Source organism: Salmo trutta, chromosome 39, assembly GCF_901001165.1.
Source record: "Salmo trutta chromosome 39, fSalTru1.1, whole genome shotgun sequence".
NCBI lineage: Eukaryota > Metazoa > Chordata > Actinopteri > Salmoniformes > Salmonidae > Salmo > Salmo trutta.
Window position 1 is genome coordinate 4,866,340 of NC_042995.1, and position 17,841 is coordinate 4,884,180.

Consider the following 17,841-nt stretch of genomic DNA (forward strand, 5'->3'; position numbering starts at 1 on the left):
GATGTGGGTTAGGGTTATGATGTGGGTTAGGGTTATGGTGTGGGTTAGGGGTATGATGTGGGTTAGGGTTATGGTGTGGGTTAGGGTTATGATGTGGGTTAGGGTTATGGTGTGGGTTAGGGTTGTGGTGTGGGTTAGGGTTATGGTGTGGGTTAGGGGTATGATGTGGGTTAGGGTTATGATGTGGGTTAGGGGTATGATGTGGGTTAGGGGTATGATGTGGGTTAGGGGTATGATGTGGGCATGTGTACTATATGTTGTCTCCATATTCATCATCCCACTTGAAATCGACAATTTCATCCGCTATTGGCCTTGAAATGGAAATTAATCTAAAAGAGTGTTCTCTGTAGAGAATCTGGTAATACGAGAGATGGGGCATTTGGCACAATGTTTCACGACAGAGATATTTTACATGCGCATTACATTAAATATAATTAAAGACTGCTTCCTAGTCTTCAAGAGATGTGGTTTCCATCTACAGTGGGTCTGAAGAGCCCTTGCAACACAAGGAAGGAGACCCTGTGGGAAAGCAACCAAGTGATGTAACACCCCTAATCTTGGATGACATTGTCATAACCTCTCTCTCACCTTCAAACTTTAATACAGTATTGTATCAGAGTCTCAGGAGGAATTCAGAGGATTCTTGTCAAGCACACACACACACACACACACACACACACACACACACACACACACACACACACACACACACACACACACACACACACACACACACACACACACACACACACACACACACACACACACACACACTGAGATGGCTCTCTAGCGTAATCGACTCTATACTTTGCTGACATGTGAAGGAGCATTAAACGAGGGGGGGCGGTCCCTAGGGACCTGTCAATCACAAGGTTTGGAGAGCTCTCACAGTTGATCCAACCAACCCTCTCCTCCTCCTCCTTCTCCACTCACATGCTGCTGCCTCTCCTCTCCTCTCCTCCCTTCTCCTCTCCTCTCTTCTCCTCTCCTCCCTTCTCCTCTCCTCTCCTCTCTTCTCCTCTCCTCCCTTCTCCTCTCCTCTCCTCTCCTCTCCTCTCTTCCCCATTATGCCTCTCATTAAGGCTTGATGTATATATATACTGGCACATCAGTGGGGGATTTGTCAGACCCTCCATGAGGCTTCTCAGCCTCATCAAACATCTAGTGTGTGTGTGTGTGTGTGTGTTGGGGGCCTACGATGTTTCCTCTCTCCTCTCTGGTGTTGTATGATCACACTGGCTTCTCACTGCAGAGAACATCAAGGACCCCCGCACCCTTTCATCTAGCCTCACTCCTTCAGCTTCACACAAACACACATCACACACACAGATACACATACGCACACAGAGAGAGACACACACACACGACCGAGCCTTGACAGATATCACCCAGAATAGTCATCTCTAATAGTGCAGGAAGACATTTAAAGCTAACGGAGACAGATCTGACCCATGATGATTCCCAATGGTTTTCTACAGCCATTAAATCCATGTAGCGACACACATGGCCATGCAGGCCTCTTTAAAAAGCCATCAGTGGAGATCCATCCTTCAGCCTCACGGTCCCCTGTCGCTGCCTGGCTGACCAAACTATGGAGAGGGATGGAGAGGGATGGAGGAGGATGGAGAGGGATGGAAGAGGATGTAGAGGGATGAGGAGGATGGATGGAGAGGGATACAGAGGGATAGAGGAGGATGGAGAGGGATGGAGGAGGATGGAGAGGGATGGAGGACGATGTAGAGGGATGAGGAGGATGGATGGAGAGGGATACAGAGGGATGGAGGAGGATGGAGAGGGATAGAGGAGGATGGAGAGGGATGGAGGAGGATGTAGAGGGATGGAGGAGGATGTAGAGGGATGAGGAGGATGGATGGAAAGGGATACAGAGGGATAGAGGAGGATGGAGAGGGATGGAGGAGGATGTAGAGGGATGAGGAGGATGGATGGAGAGGGATACAGAGGGATGGAGGAGGATGGAGAGGGATAGAGGAGGATGGAGAGGGATGGAGGAGGATGTAGAGGGATGAGGAGGATGGATGGAGAGGGATACAGAGGGATGGAGGAGGATGGAGAGGGATAGAGGAGGATGGAGAGGGATGGAGGAGGATGTAGAGGGATGGAGGAGGATGTAGAGGGATGAGGAGGATGGATGGAGAGGGATACAGAGGGATAGAGGAGGATGGAGAGGGATGGAGGAGGATGTAGAGGGATGGAGGAGGATGGATGGAGAGGGATACAGAGGGATAGAGGATGGAGAGGGATAGAGGAGGATGGAGAGGGATGGAGGAGGATGGAGAGGGATGGAGGAGGATGTAGAGGGATGGAGGAGGATGGATGGAGAGGGATACAGAGGGATAGAGGAGGATGGAGAGGGATAGAGGAGGATGGAGAGGGATGGAGGAGGATGGAGAGGGATGGAGGAGGATGTAGAGGGATGGAGGAGGATGTAGAGGGATGAGGAGGATGGATGGAGAGGGATACAGAGGGATGGAGGAGGATGGAGAGGGATGGAGGAGGATGGAGAGGAATGGAGAAGTATAGAGAGGGATAGAGGAGGATAAGAGGGCTGGAGAGGGATGGGGGAGGATAAGAGTGCTGGAGAGGGATGGAGGAGGATAAGAGGGCTGGAGAGGGATGGAGGAGGATAAGAGGGCTGGAGAGGGATGGAGGAGGATAAGAGGGCTGGAGAGGGATGGAGGAGGATAAGAGTGCTGGAGTGGGATGGAGGAGGATAAGAGGGCTGGAGAGGGATGGGGGAGGATAAGAGGGCTGGAGAGGGATGGAGGAGGATAAGAGTGCTGGAGAGGGATGGAGGAGGATAAGAGGGCTGGAGAGGGATGGAGGAGGATAAGAGGGTTGGAGAGGGATGGAGGAGGATAAGAGGGCTGGAGAGGGAAGGAGGAGGATAAGAGTGCTGGAGTGGGATGGAGGAGGATGGAGAGGGATGGAGGAGGATGGAGAGGGATGGAGGAGGATGGAGAGGGATGGAGGAGGATAAGAGTGCTGGAGTGGGATGGAGGAGGATGGAGAGGGATGGAGGAGGATGGAGAGGGATGGAGGAGGATAAGAGTGCTGGAGTGGGATGGAGGAGGATGGAGAGGGATGGAGGAGGATGGAGAGGGATGGAGGAGGATGGAGAGGGATGGAGGAGGATGGAGAGGGATGGAGGAGGATGGAGAGGGATGGAGGAGGAGGATGTTGTCTGTAGTTGCGTTCCTTTCATTGTTTGCTGAAATCCATACCTTTTCAATAAACATGAATCAAATATCACCACCGACTGTTTACTTGTTGAGATTCAATTGGCACATGTGCATTTGTGCTGAATTGCCTTCTTAGAGCAACAACAATGAGCAAACAGTCTGTGGTTATATTTGATTAACGTTTATTGAAAAAGTATGGATTCCAGCAAACAGAAAGGAATGCAACTACAGACGACAAACATAGGTACAAGGTGGCCGTTTAATAATTAAAATGTTTTGAAGTATAGATCTTGGGAGAATCAATGTAGTCGGCGCTAGATTCCACAAAGCCTGGTCTGGGCTGCATGCCGTTGGGGAAGTTCATCAGAAACTTCCTTCATCATGGAGAGGGATTTAGTCGTCTATCACCCCGGTAACTCCCCATCATCAAATGATTATGTTCTCTTGTTTGTGAATTACTGTACAGTGATCCCACTTTATAGGCGGGGAGGACAAGATGGTCATGATGATCAAATGATTACAGATGCTTCAAGAGAGGACTGAAGTCATTTAACCTCTAGGCTGTATAGACCGTGTGTCTTAATATCCAGTCTGAAGAGGAACGAGATCATTAGAACAGTAGGGATGGAGGACTGCATTATAAGAGATATCGCCGTCTCTGTATGACATATCAATTGGAGACCAGACCACTCCATGATGTATGTCATTTTATCCTCTCATCTAATGGTATACCAGAAGGACTGCTCTGTATTACCGCTCTCACACACATAACACCTCTGGGTTATATGACGGACTGAAACGGGTGACATCTCCACGTCAGCCTCTGTATCTAGTCTACTATATAGTCTGTTGAACGTCTCCACGTCAGCCTCTGTATCTAGTCTACTATATAGTCTGTTGAACGTCTCCACGTCAGCCTCTGTATCTAGTCTACTATATAGTCTGTTGAACGTCTCCACGTCGGCCTCTGTATCTAGTCTACTATATAGTCTGTTGAACGTCTCCACGTCAGTCTCTGTATCTAGTCTACTATATAGTCTGTTGAACGTCTCCACGTCAGCCTCTGTATGTAGTCTACTATATAGTCTGTTGAACGTCTCCACGTCAGCCTCTGTATGTAGTCTACTATATAGTCTGTTGAACATCTCCACGTCATCCTCTGTATCTAGTCTACTATATAGTCTGTTGAACGTCTCCACGTCAGTCTCTGTATGTAGTCTACTATATAGTCTGTTGAACGTCTCCACGTCAGCCTCTGTATCTAGTCTACTATATAGTCTGAACGAATCCACGTCAGACTCTGTATCTAGTCTACTATATAGTCTGTTGAACGTCTCCACGTCAGCCTCTGTATGTAGTCTACTATATAGTCTGTTGAACGTCTCCACGTCAGCCTCTGTATCTAGTCTACTCTATAGTCTGTTGAACGTCTCCACGTCAGCCTCTGTATCTAGTCTACTATATAGTCTGTTGAACGTCTCCACGTCAGCCTCTGTATGTAGTCTACTATGTAGTCTGTTGAACGTCTCCACGTCAGCCTCTGTATCTAGTCTACTATGTAGTCTGTTGAACGTCTCCACGTCAGCCTCTGTATCTAGTCTACTATATAGTCTGTTGAACGTCTCCACGTCAGCCTCTGTATCTAGTCTACTATATAGTCTGTTGAACGTCTCCACGTCAGTCTCTGTATCTAGTCTACTATATAGTCTGTTGAACGTCTCCACGTCAGCCTCTTTATCTCGTCTACTATATAGTCTGTTGAACGTCTCCACGTCAGCCTCTGTATCTAGTCTACTATATAGTCTGTTGAACGTCTCCACGTCAGTCTCTGTATCTAGTCTACTATATAGTCTGTTGAACGTCTCCACGTCAGCCTCTGTATCTAGTCTACTATATAGTCTGTTGAACGTCTCCACGTCAGCCTCTGTATCTAGTCTACTATATAGTCTGTTGAACGTCTCCACGTCAGCCTCTATATCTAGTCTACTATATAGTCCTGTTGAACGTCTCCACGTCAGCCTCTGTATCTAGTCTACTATGTAGTCTGTTGAACGTCTCCACGTCAGCCTCTGTATGTAGTCTACTATATAGTCTGTTGAACGTCTCCACGTCAGCCTCTGTATCTGGTCTACTATGTAGTCTGTTGAACGTCTCCACGTCAGCCTCTGTATCTAGTCTACTATGTAGTCTGTTGAACGTCTCCACGTCAGCCTCTGTATCTAGTCTACTATGTAGTCTGTTGAACGTCTCCACGTCAGCCTCTGTATCTAGTCTACTATATAGTCTGTTGAACGTCTCCACGTCAGCCTCTGTATCTAGTCTACTATATAGTCTGTTGAACGTCTCCACGTCAGTCTCTGTATCTAGTCTACTATATAGTCTGTTGAACGTCTCCACGTCAGCCTCTGTATCTAGTCTACTATATAGTCTGTTGAACATCTCCACGTCAGCCTCTGTATCTAGTCTACTATATAGTCTGTTGAACGTCTCCACGTCAGCCTATGTATCTAGTCTACTATATAGTCTGTTGAACGTCTCCACGTCAGCCTCTGTATCTAGTCTACTATATAGTCTGTTGAACGTCTCCACGTCAGCCTCTGTATCTAGTCTACTATATAGTCTGTTGAACGTCTCCACGTCAGCCTCTGTATCTAGTCTACTATATAGTCTGTTGAACGTCTCCACGTCAGCCTCTTAATCTAGTCTACTATATAGTCTGTTGAACGTCTCCACGTCAGCCTCTTTATCTAGTCTACTATATAGTCTGTTGAACGTCTCCACGTCAGCCTCTGTATCTAGTCTACTATATAGTCTGTTGAACGTCTCCACGTCAGCCTCTGTATCTAGTCTACTATATAGTCTGTTGAACGTCTCCACGTCAGCCTCTGTATCTAGTCTACTATATCGTCTGTTGAACGTCTCCACGTCAGCCTCTGTATCTAGTCTACTATATAGTCTGTTGAACGTCTCCACGTCAGTCTCTGTATCTAGTCTACTATATCGTCTGTTGAACGTCTCCACGTCAGCCTCTGTATCTAGTCTACTATATAGTCTGTTTAACGTCTCCACGTCAGCCTCTGTATCTAGTCTACTATATAGTCTGTTGAACGTCTCCACGTCGGCCTCTGTATCTAGTCTACTATATAGTCTGTTGAACGTCTCCACGTCAGCCTCTGTATCTAGTCTACTATATAGTCTGTTGAACGTCTCCACGTCAGCCTCTGTATCTAGTCTACTATATAGTCTGTTGAACGTCTCCACGTCGGCCTCTGTATCTAGTCTACTATATAGTCTGTTGAACGTCTCCACGTCAGTCTCTGTATCTAGTCTACTATATAGTCTGTTGAACGTCTCCACGTCAGCCTCTGTATGTAGTCTACTATATAGTCTGTTGAACGTCTCCACGTCAGCCTCTGTATGTAGTCTACTATATAGTCTGTTGAACATCTCCACGTCAGCCTCTGTATCTAGTCTACTATATAGTCTGTTGAACGTCTCCACGTCAGTCTCTGTATGTAGTCTACTATATAGTCTGTTGAACGTCTCCACGTCAGCCTCTGTATCTAGTCTACTATATAGTCTGAACGTCTCCACGTCAGACTCTGTATCTAGTCTACTATATAGTCTGTTGAACGTCTCCACGTCAGCCTCTGTATGTAGTCTACTATATAGTCTGTTGAACGTCTCCACGTCAGCCTCTGTATCTAGTCTACTCTATAGTCTGTTGAACGTCTCCACGTCAGCCTCTGTATCTAGTCTACTATATAGTCTGTTGAACGTCTCCACGTCAGCCTCTGTATGTAGTCTACTATGTAGTCTGTTGAACGTCTCCACGTCAGCCTCTGTATCTAGTCTACTATGTAGTCTGTTGAACGTCTCCACGTCAGCCTCTGTATCTAGTCTACTATATAGTCTGTTGAACGTCTCCACGTCAGCCTCTGTATCTAGTCTACTATATAGTCTGTTGAACGTCTCCACGTCAGTCTCTGTATCTAGTCTACTATATAGTCTGTTGAACGTCTCCACGTCAGCCTCTTTATCTCGTCTACTATATAGTCTGTTGAACGTCTCCACGTCAGCCTCTGTATCTAGTCTACTATATAGTCTGTTGAACGTCTCCACGTCAGTCTCTGTATCTAGTCTACTATATAGTCTGTTGAACGTCTCCACGTCAGCCTCTGTATCTAGTCTACTATATAGTCTGTTGAACGTCTCCACGTCAGCCTCTGTATCTAGTCTACTATATAGTCTGTTGAACGTCTCCACGTCAGCCTCTATATCTAGTCTACTATATAGTCTGTTGAACGTCTCCACGTCAGCCTCTGTATCTAGTCTACTATGTAGTCTGTTGAACGTCTCCACGTCAGCCTCTGTATGTAGTCTACTATATAGTCTGTTGAACGTCTCCACGTCAGCCTCTGTATCTGGTCTACTATATAGTCTGTTGAACGTCTCCACGTCAGCCTCTGTATCTAGTCTACTATGTAGTCTGTTGAACGTCTCCACGTCAGCCTCTGTATCTAGTCTACTATATAGTCTGTTGAACGTCTCCACGTCAGCCTCTGTATCTAGTCTACTATATAGTCTGTTGAACGTCTCCACGTCAGTCTCTGTATCTAGTCTACTATATAGTCTGTTGAACGTCTCCACGTCAGCCTCTGTATCTAGTCTACTATATAGTCTGTTGAACATCTCCACGTCAGCCTCTGTATCTAGTCTACTATATAGTCTGTTGAACGTCTCCACGTCAGCCTATGTATCTAGTCTACTATATAGTCTGTTGAACGTCTCCACGTCAGCCTCTGTATCTAGTCTACTATATAGTCTGTTGAACGTCTCCACGTCAGCCTCTGTATCTAGTCTACTATATAGTCTGTTGAACGTCTCCACGTCAGCCTCTGTATCTAGTCTACTATATAGTCTGTTGAACGTCTCCACGTCAGCCTCTTAATCTAGTCTACTATATAGTCTGTTGAACGTCTCCACGTCAGCCTCTTTATCTAGTCTACTATATAGTCTGTTGAACGTCTCCACGTCAGCCTCTGTATCTAGTCTACTATATAGTCTGTTGAACGTCTCCACGTCAGCCTCTGTATCTAGTCTACTATATAGTCTGTTGAACGTCTCCACGTCAGTCTCTGTATCTAGTCTACTATATAGTCTGTTGAACGTCTCCACGTCAGCCTCTGTATGTAGTCTACTATATAGTCTGTTGAACATCTCCACGTCAGCCTCTGTATGTAGTCTACTATATAGTCTGTTGAACGTCTCCACGTCAGCCTCTGTATCTAGTCTACTATATAGTCTGTTGAACGTCTCCACGTCAGCCTCTGTATGTAGTCTACTATATAGTCTGTTGAACGTCTCCACGTCAGCCTCTGTATCTAGTCTACTATGTAGTCTGTTGAACGTCTCCACGTCAGCCTCTGTATCTAGTCTACTATATAGTCTGTTGAACGTCTCCACGTCAGCCTCTGTATCTAGTCTACTATATAGTCTGTTGAACGTCTCCACGTCAGCCTCTGTATCTAGTCTACTATATAGTCTGTTGAACGTCTCCACGTCAGCCTCTGTATCTAGTCTACTATATAGTCTGTTGAACGTCTCCACGTCAGTCTCTGTATCTAGTCTATTTTATAGTCTGTTGAACGTCTCCACGTCAGCCTCTGTATCTAGTCTACAATATAGTCTGAACGTCTCCACGTCAGCCTCTGTATCTAGTCTACTATATAGTCTGTTGAACGTCTCCACGTCAGCCTCTGTATCTAGTCACCTATATAGTCTGTTGAACGTCTCCACGTCAGCCTCTGTATCTAGTCTACTATATAGTCTGTTGAACGTCTCCACGTCAGCCTCTGTATCTAGTCTACTATATGGTCTGTTGAACGTCTCCACGTCAGCCTCTGTATCTAGTCTACTATATAGTCTGTTGAACGTCTCCACGTCAGCCTCTGTATGTAGTCTACTATATAGTCTGTTGAACGTCTCCACGTCAGCCTCTGTATCTAGTCTACTATATAGTCTGTTGAACGTCTCCACGTCAGCCTCTGTATCTAGTCTACTATATAGTCTGTTGAACGTCTCCACGTCAGCCTCTGTATGTAGTCTACTATATAGTCTGTTGAACGTCTCCCCGTCATCCTCTGTATCTAGTCTACTATATAGTCTGTTGAACGTCTCCACGTCAGCCTCTGTATCTAGTCTACTATATAGTCTGTTTAACGTCTCCACGTCAGCCTCTGTATGTAGTCTACTATATAGTCTGTTGAACGTCTCCACGTCAGCCTCTGTATCTAGTCTACTATATAGTCTGTTGAACGTCTCCACGTCAGCCTCTGTATCTAGTCACTATATAGTCTGTTGAACGTCTCCACGTCAGCCTCTGTATCTAGTCTACTATATAGTCTGTTGAACGTCTCCACGTCAGCCTCTGTATCTAGTCTACTATATAGTCTGTTGAACGTCTCCACGTCAGCCTCTGTATCTAGTCTACTATGTAGTCTGTTGAACGTCTCCACGTCAGCCTCTGTATCTAGTCTACTATATAGTCTGTTGAACATCTCCACGTCAGCCTCTGTATCTAGTCTACTATATAGTCTGTTGAACGTCTCCACGTCAGCCTCTGTATCTAGTCTACTATATAGTCTGTTGAACGTCTCCACGTCAGTCTCTGTATCTAGTCTACTATATAGTCTGTTGAACATCTCCACGTCAGCCTCTGTATCTAGTCTACTATATAGTCTGTTGAACGTCTCCACGTCAGCCTCTGTATCTAGTCTACTATATAGTCTGTTGAACGTCTCCACGTCAGTCTCTGTATGTAGTCTACTATATAGTCTGCTGAACTTCTCCACGTCAGCCTCTGTATCTAGTCTACTATATAGTCTGTTGAACGTCTCCACGTCAGCCTCTGTATCTAGTCTACTATATAGTCTGTTGAACATCTCCACGTCAATCTCTGTATGTAGTCTACTATATAGTCTGTTGAACGTCTCCACGTCAGCATCTGTATGTAGTCTACTATATAGTCTGTTGAACATCATTGTCCCTTCTCTGTGTCTCCCCAACAACCTCCTCCCGCCCTCCTCCTCCCTACTCCCACCTCCTCTCCAGTTCCTCCAACGCTTCCTGCCATCTCCTCCTCCTACCTCCTCCTCTCCACTTCCTCCCCCTCCTCCCACCAACCTCTTCCCACCAACCTCCTCCCCCTCATCACCTCCTCCTCCCCCCTGCCTCCACCTCCACCTCTTCCTCTCCCCCCTCCTGACACCTCCTCTTCTCCCCTCCGCACCTCCTCTCCACTTCCTCCCCCTCCTCCCACCAACCTCCTCCTAACCTCCTCCTCCCCCCTTCCTCCACCTCTTCCCCCCCTCCCCCACCTCCTCCTCTCCTACTCCAACAGGTCTTGCCACCTTATCTCCTTCATGGAGCCTCAGTTAGAAGCAGTTGGGTGTTGGAAGGCTAAGAGCGTTACCACAACTGTAATTACTAGATTCCCCATGTCAGTCAGCCTTCCACTTCCACCATGTGTACTGCACTCTGTAATTGACCTGATGTACTTCCCCCATCCTTCCCTGACATGCTGAAGAGGAGAAATGTGATTGATTGTTCTTAACCACATTCATGTGTCCCCAAGGGAGAGGAAAACAACAGCAAGTGACATTCGTACAGTTGTCATAAAAGAGACAGAATGGCGGCCGATATCTGTAAACGCTAAAGAATAGAGATCATTATTTTTCCATTTGTTCCGTCTGCTCTGTGTGTGCCTAGCAGGAGAGATTCATTTACTTTTTAACTCATATTGTTTTTCTCTGCCATTCCTCCGTTTCCATAGCAGCATGCCGCTATAAAAAGCTACTTCTTCAACCTCATTATTTAGCTAGTTATCTTACAACACTGTGCGAGCTGAAACAATGGTGTTGACTTTCAATGAAATTACCATAAAGTCTGTAGAAATTATGACTGACCACTTCAAGTTTGTAATGTATGCTGTTTTTGTGGTATTACGGTCATCCATGGTTTGTAAAGTGTACCATCACTTGTGGTGATGCTTTTACTGCTATTCTGTCCACAATCTGTATCAAGGCCAATTCATGTCAAGTCACATCTCCAGTGAAATTAGCATCCCCGCTAATCTGCCCCCCAAGGCAGCCCTCCTGGGTAATCAAGTCACAGTGAGGGGGATAATGCTTGGTAATTGTCAATCAATCACAGACAGAATCCTCACAGAGACTTTCTCTTCTCTGTTCTCCCTCGTCTCTTCTCCCTTCTCTCTTCTCCTCTCCTCTCCTCTCTTCTCCTCCCCTCTTCTCTATGTTCTCCTCTCCTCTCTTCTTCTCTCCGCTCCTCTTCTCTCTTCTCCTCTCCTCTCCTCTCTTCTCCTCCCCTCTTCTCTATGTTCTCCTCTCCTCTCTTCTTCTCTCCGCTCCTCTTCTCTCTTCTCCTCTCCTCTCTTCTCTCTTCTCCTCCCATCTTCTCTATGTTCTCCTCTCCTCTCTTCTTCTCTCCGCTCCTCTTCTCTCTTCTCCTCTCCTCTCCTCTCTTCTCCTCCCCTCTTCTCTATGTTCTCCTCTCCTCTCTTCTTCTCTCCGCTCCTCTTCTCTCTTCTCCTCTCCTCTCTTCTCTCTTCTCCTCCCCTCTTCTCTATGTTCTCCTCTCCTCTCTTCTTCTCTCCGCTCCTCTTCTCTCTTCTCCTCTCCTCTCGTCTCTCTTCTCCTCCCACCTTCTCTATGTTCTCCTCTCCTCTCTTCTTCTCTCCGCTCCTATTCTCTCTTCTCCTCTCCTCTCTTCTCTCTTCTCCTCCCCTCTTCTGTATGTTCTCCTCTCCTCTCTTCTTCTCTCCTCTCCTCTTCTCTCTTCTCCTCTCCTCTCTTCTCTCTTCTCCTCCCCTCTTCTCTATGTTCTCCTCTCTTCTTCTCTCCGCTCCTCTTCTCTCTTCTCCTCTCCTCTCTTCTCTCTTCTCCTCCCACCTTCTCTATGTTCTCCTCTCCTCTCTTCTTCTCTCCGCTCCTATTCTCTCTTCTCCTCTCCTCTCTTCTTCTCTCCTCTCCTATTCTCTCTTCTCCTCTCCTCTCTTCTCTCTTCTCCTCCCCTCTTCTGTATGTTCTCCTCTCCTCTCTTCTTCTCTCCTCTCCTCTTCTCTCTTCTCCTCTCCTCTCTTCTCTCTTCTCCTCCCCTCTCTTCTCTTCTTCTCTCCTCTCCTATTCTCTCTTCTCCTCTTCCCTTTTCTTCTCTGCAGGCTGATCCGGGAGCACCTGGGAGAGCAGGAGGTGTCTATCACCCTGACCATTGACTCGGTGGAGGAGGCTGATCTGGGGAACTACTCCTGCTTCGTGGAGAATGGCAACGGCAGACGGCAGGCCAACATCCAGCTCACAAAGAGAGGTAGGACACACACACACACACACACACACACACACACACACACACACACACACACACACACACACACAACAGCAGTCTACTGAGAGTTGGTTTGGAGAAGATATTGCCAAAGAAAGCTGAGTTTTCACTTAAAAGCATAATTATCTAAAGGTTATTCTGTCTGTTTCATTATTTAGATACCCGCTTAATGTCACATCAACGTCAAACATTGAAATGTGTTTTCAGGGCTGGAGACCGACAGATAGACAGCTGTTATCTTGTTGCCAATTCAGAGAAGCAGCAGAGGGACAGGGTTCATCTCTGTCTGTTTTTCTAGACACGTTGCATCCTTTCAAATCTTGGTGGTCAGAGCCCATTGGCTGACTAATGTCTACCAGAGCAGGGCCTGGACTCAATGCATCTCCATCCATCACCATGGTGACAGCATTAGCCTCATTACAGACCACGGCTCAATCTCACAACACCACAACACAAGATATCTACCAGACAAGGCCTGGTCCGCCAACACCACAACACAAGATATCTACCAGACAGGGCCTGATCCCCCAACACCACAACACAAGATATCTACCAGACAGGGCCTGATCCCCCAACACCACAACACAAGATATCTACCAGACAGGCCCTGATCCCCCAACACCACAACACAAGATATCTACCAGACAGGGCCTGATCCCCCAACACCACAACACAAGATATCTACCAGACAGGCCCTGATCCCCCAACACCACAACACAAGATATCTACCAGACAGGGCCTGATCCCCCAACACCACAACACAAGATATCTACCAGACAGGCCCTGATCCCCCAACACCACAACACAAGATATCTACCAGACAGGGCCTGATCCCCCAACACCACAACAAAGCTATCCACCAGACAGGGCCTGATCCCCCAACACCACAACACAAGATATCTACCAGACAGGGCCTGATCCCCCAACACCACAACACAAGATATCTACCAGACAAGGCCTGATCCCCCAACACCACAACACAAGATATCTACCAGACAGGGCCTGATCCCCCAACACCACAACACAAGATATCTACCAGACAGGGCCTGATCCCCCAACACCACAACACAAGCTATCCACCAGACAGGCCCTGATCCCCCAACACCACAACACAAGATATCCACCAGACAGGGCCTGATCCCCCAACACCACAACACAAGATATCCACCAGACAGGGCCTGATCCCCCAACACCACAACACAAGATATCTACCAGACAGGGCCTGATCCCCAACACCACAACACAAGATATCTACCAGACAGGGCCTGATCCCCCAACACCACAACACAAGATATCTACCAGACAGGGCCTGATCCCCCAACACCACAACACAAGATATCTACCAGACAGGGCCTGATCCCCCAACACCACAACACAAGATATCTACCAGACAGGGCCTGATCCCCCAACACCACAACACAAGATATCTACCAGACAGGGCCTGATCCCCCAACACCACAACACAAGATATCCACCAGACAGGGCCTGATCCCCCAACACCACAACAAAGCTATCCACCAGACAGGGCCTGATCCCCCAACACCACAACACAAGCTATCCACCAGACAGGGCCTGATCCCCCAACACCACAACACAAGATATCTACCAGACAGGGCCTGATCCCCCAACTCCACAACACAAGATATCTACCAGACAGGGCCTGATCCCCCAACACCACAACAAAGCTATCCACCAGACAGGGCCTGATCCCCCAACACCACAACACAAGATATCTACCAGACAGGGCCTGATCCCCCAAAACCACAACACAAGATATCTACCAGACAGGGCCTGATCCCCCAACACCACAACACAAGCTATCTACCAGACAGGGCCTGATCCCCCAACACCACAACACAAGATATCTACCAGACAGGGCCTGATCCCCCAACACCACAACACAAGATATCTACCAGACAGGGCCTGATCCCCCAACACCACAACACAAGATATCTACCAGACAGGGCCTGATCCCCCAACACCACAACACAAGATATCTACCAGACAGGGCCTGATCCCCCAACACCACAACACAAGATATCTACCAGACAGGGCCTGATCCCCCAACACCACAACACAAGATATCTACCAGACAGGCCCTGATCCCCCAACACCACAACACAAGATATCTACCAGACAGGGCCTGATCCCAGAACACCACAACACAAGATATCTACCAGACAGGGCCTGATCCCCCAACACCACAACACAAGATATCCACCAGACAGGGCCTGATCCCCCAACACCACAACAAAGCTATCCACCAGACAGGGCCTGATCCCCCAACACCACAACACAAGATATCCACCAGACAGGGCCTGATCCCCCAACACCACAACACAAGATATCTACCAGACAGGGCCTGATCCCCCAACTCCACAACACAAGATATCTACCAGACAGGGCCTGATCCCCCAACACCACAACAAAGCTATCCACCAGACAGGGCCTGATCCCCCAACACCACAACACAAGATATCTACCAGACAGGGCCTGATCCCCCAACACCACATCACAAGATATCTACCAGACAGGGCCTGATCCCCCAACACCACAACACAAGCTATCTACCAGACAGGGCCTGATCCCCCAACACCACAACACAAGATATCTACCAGACAGGGCCTGATCCCCCAACACCACAACACAAGATATCTACCAGACAGGGCCTGATCCCCCAACACCACAACACAAGATATCCACCAGACAGGGCCTGATCCCCCAACACCACAACAAAGCTATCCACCAGACAGCCAACATGATAAAGGGAGATGTCACAAGCCATCCACCAGACAGCCAACATGATAAAGGGTGATGTCACAAGCCATCCACCAGGCAGCCAACATGATAAAGGGTGATGTCACAAGCCATCCACCAGACAGCCAACATGATAAAGGGTGATGTCACAACCCATCCACCAGACAGTCAACATGATAAAGGGTGATGTCACAAGCCGTCCACCAGACAGCCAACATGATAAAGGGTGATGTCACAAGCCGTCCACCAGACAGCCAACATGATAAAGGGTGATGTCACAAGCCATCCACCAGACAGCCAACATGATAAAGGGTGATGTCACAAGCCATCCACCAGACAGCCAACATGATAAAGGGTGATGTCACAAGCCGTCCACCAGACAGTCAACATGATAAAGGGTGATGTCACAAGCCGTCCACCAGACAGTCAACATGATAAAGGGTGATGTCACAAGCCATCCACCAGACAGCCAACATGATAAAGGGTGATGTCACAAGCAATCCACCAGACAGCCAACATGATAAAGGGTGATGTCACAAGCCATCCACCAGACAGCCAACATGATAAAGGGTGATGTCACAAGCCATCCACCAGACAGCCAACATGATAAAGGGTGATGTCACAAGCCATCCACTAGACAGCCAACATGATAAAGGGTGATGTCACAAGCCATCCACCAGACAGTCAACATGATAAAGGGTGATGTCACAAGCCATCCACTAGACAGCCAACAAATAAAGGGTGATGTCACCAGAACCATCTAGCTCTGCGTTATAACCCCTGGTCCAGACACAACCTTCAACAACGTACCACCTCCCCCCCTCCATCCTCTACCTCCTCTTCCCTCTACCACCTCACCCCCTCATCCTCTACCTCCTCTTCCCTCTTCCTCTACCTCCTCTTCCCTCCATCCTCTACCTCCTCTTCCCTCTACCACCTCATCCCCTCATCATCTATCTCCTCTTCCCTCATCCTCTACCTCCTCTTCCCTCATCCTCTACCTCCTCTTCCCTCTACCTCCTCTTCCCTCATCCTCTACCTCCTCTTCCCTCATCCTCTACCTCCTCTTCCCTCTACCACGTCACCCCCTCATCCTTTACCTCCTCTTCCCTCATCCTCCACCTCCTCTTCCCTCATCCTCTACCTCCTCTTCCCTCTACCACCTCACCCCCTCATCCTCTACCTCCTCTTCCCTCATCCTCTACCTCCTCTTCCCTCTTCCTCTTCCTCATCCTCTACCTCCTCTTCGCTCTTCCTCTAACTCCCCAACCCTCATCCCCTACCTCCTCTTCCCTCTTCCTCCACCTCTCCACCGCCTCATCCTCTACCTCCTCTTCCCTCTTCCTCTACCTCCCCACTCCCTCATCCTCTACCTCCTCTTCCCTCTTCCTATACCTCCCCACACCCTCATCCCCTACCTCCTCTTCCCTCTTCCTATATCTCCCCACCCCCTCATCCTCTACCTCCTCTTTCCTCTTCCTCTTCCTCTACCTTCTCTTCCCTCTTCCTCTACCTCATCACCCCCTCATCCTCTACCTCCTCTTTCCTCTACTTTCTCACCCCCTCATCCTCTACCTCCACTTCCCTCTTCCTCCACCTCCCCACCCCTCAGCCTCTACCTCCTCTTCCCTCATCCTCTACCTCCACTTCCCTCTTCCTCCACCTCCCCACCCCATCCTCTACCTCCACTTCCCTCTTCTTCCACCTCCCCACCCCCTCAGCCTCTACCCCCTCAGCCTCTACCTCCACTACCCTCTACCTCCCCACCCCCTCATGCTCTACCTCTTCTTCCCTCTTCCTCTACCTCCCCACCCCCTCAGCCTCTACCTCCTCTTCCCTCCACCTCCCCACCCCCTCAGCCTCTACCTCCTCTTCCCTCCACCTCCCCACCCCCTCAGCCTCTACCTCCTCTTCCTCTACCTCCCCACCCCCTCAGCCTCTACCTCCTCTTCCCTCCACCTCCCCACCCCCTCAGCCTCTACCTCCTCTTCCCTCCACCTCCCCACCCCCTCAGCCTCTACCTCCTCTTCCCTCTACCTCCACCTCCCACCCCCTCTAAACCAACTGTTCGTCCTCCAGCTGAGGCCTCCTTCCCTCTTTTCTCTTCCTTCCTCTCCTTCTCTCCTCCTCTCTCCCCTCCATCTCCTGGTTGAATAAAAGATCTTGTCCCAGTGTATCAGGTGTCAGAGATGACACTAAAGAGGTCCATTCTTCTCTGCCTGGCGCCCACAGCCCACATCCTGACGCTCTCCACCCAGAGATTAAGACAGATGATCTCCCGGCGGTCGGGGACTGTGCCTCACTTACACAACGATAGATTTGACAGAGCTACTGGGCACCTCTCCATTCATCTTGTTTCCCCCCCACCTCCTCCTCACAGGGCTAGTGTGTTTGGAGGGACGGCTGCCATCGGGATTTGTCGCTGACATGTGGGTTGCGGGTGTGGTGTGGAGGGTGTGGAGGTGTGGAGGGTGTGGAGGTG

General features: G+C 48.6%; 1 protein-coding gene across 5 annotated transcripts in view; it reads left to right on the forward strand.

Annotated features, from left to right (window-relative positions):
* LOC115179295 (interleukin-1 receptor accessory protein-like 1) overlaps positions 1 to 17,841 on the forward strand; it is a 355,734-nt gene that overhangs the window by 307,018 nt on the left and 30,875 nt on the right. For all 5 annotated transcript variants that reach the window (XM_029740689.1, XM_029740686.1, XM_029740691.1 and 2 more), the window contains exon 8: positions 12,439 to 12,584. In XM_029740689.1, coding sequence (XP_029596549.1) covers positions 12,439 to 12,584 — 146 coding nt within the window. The remainder of the gene's footprint in view (positions 1 to 12,438; positions 12,585 to 17,841) is intronic.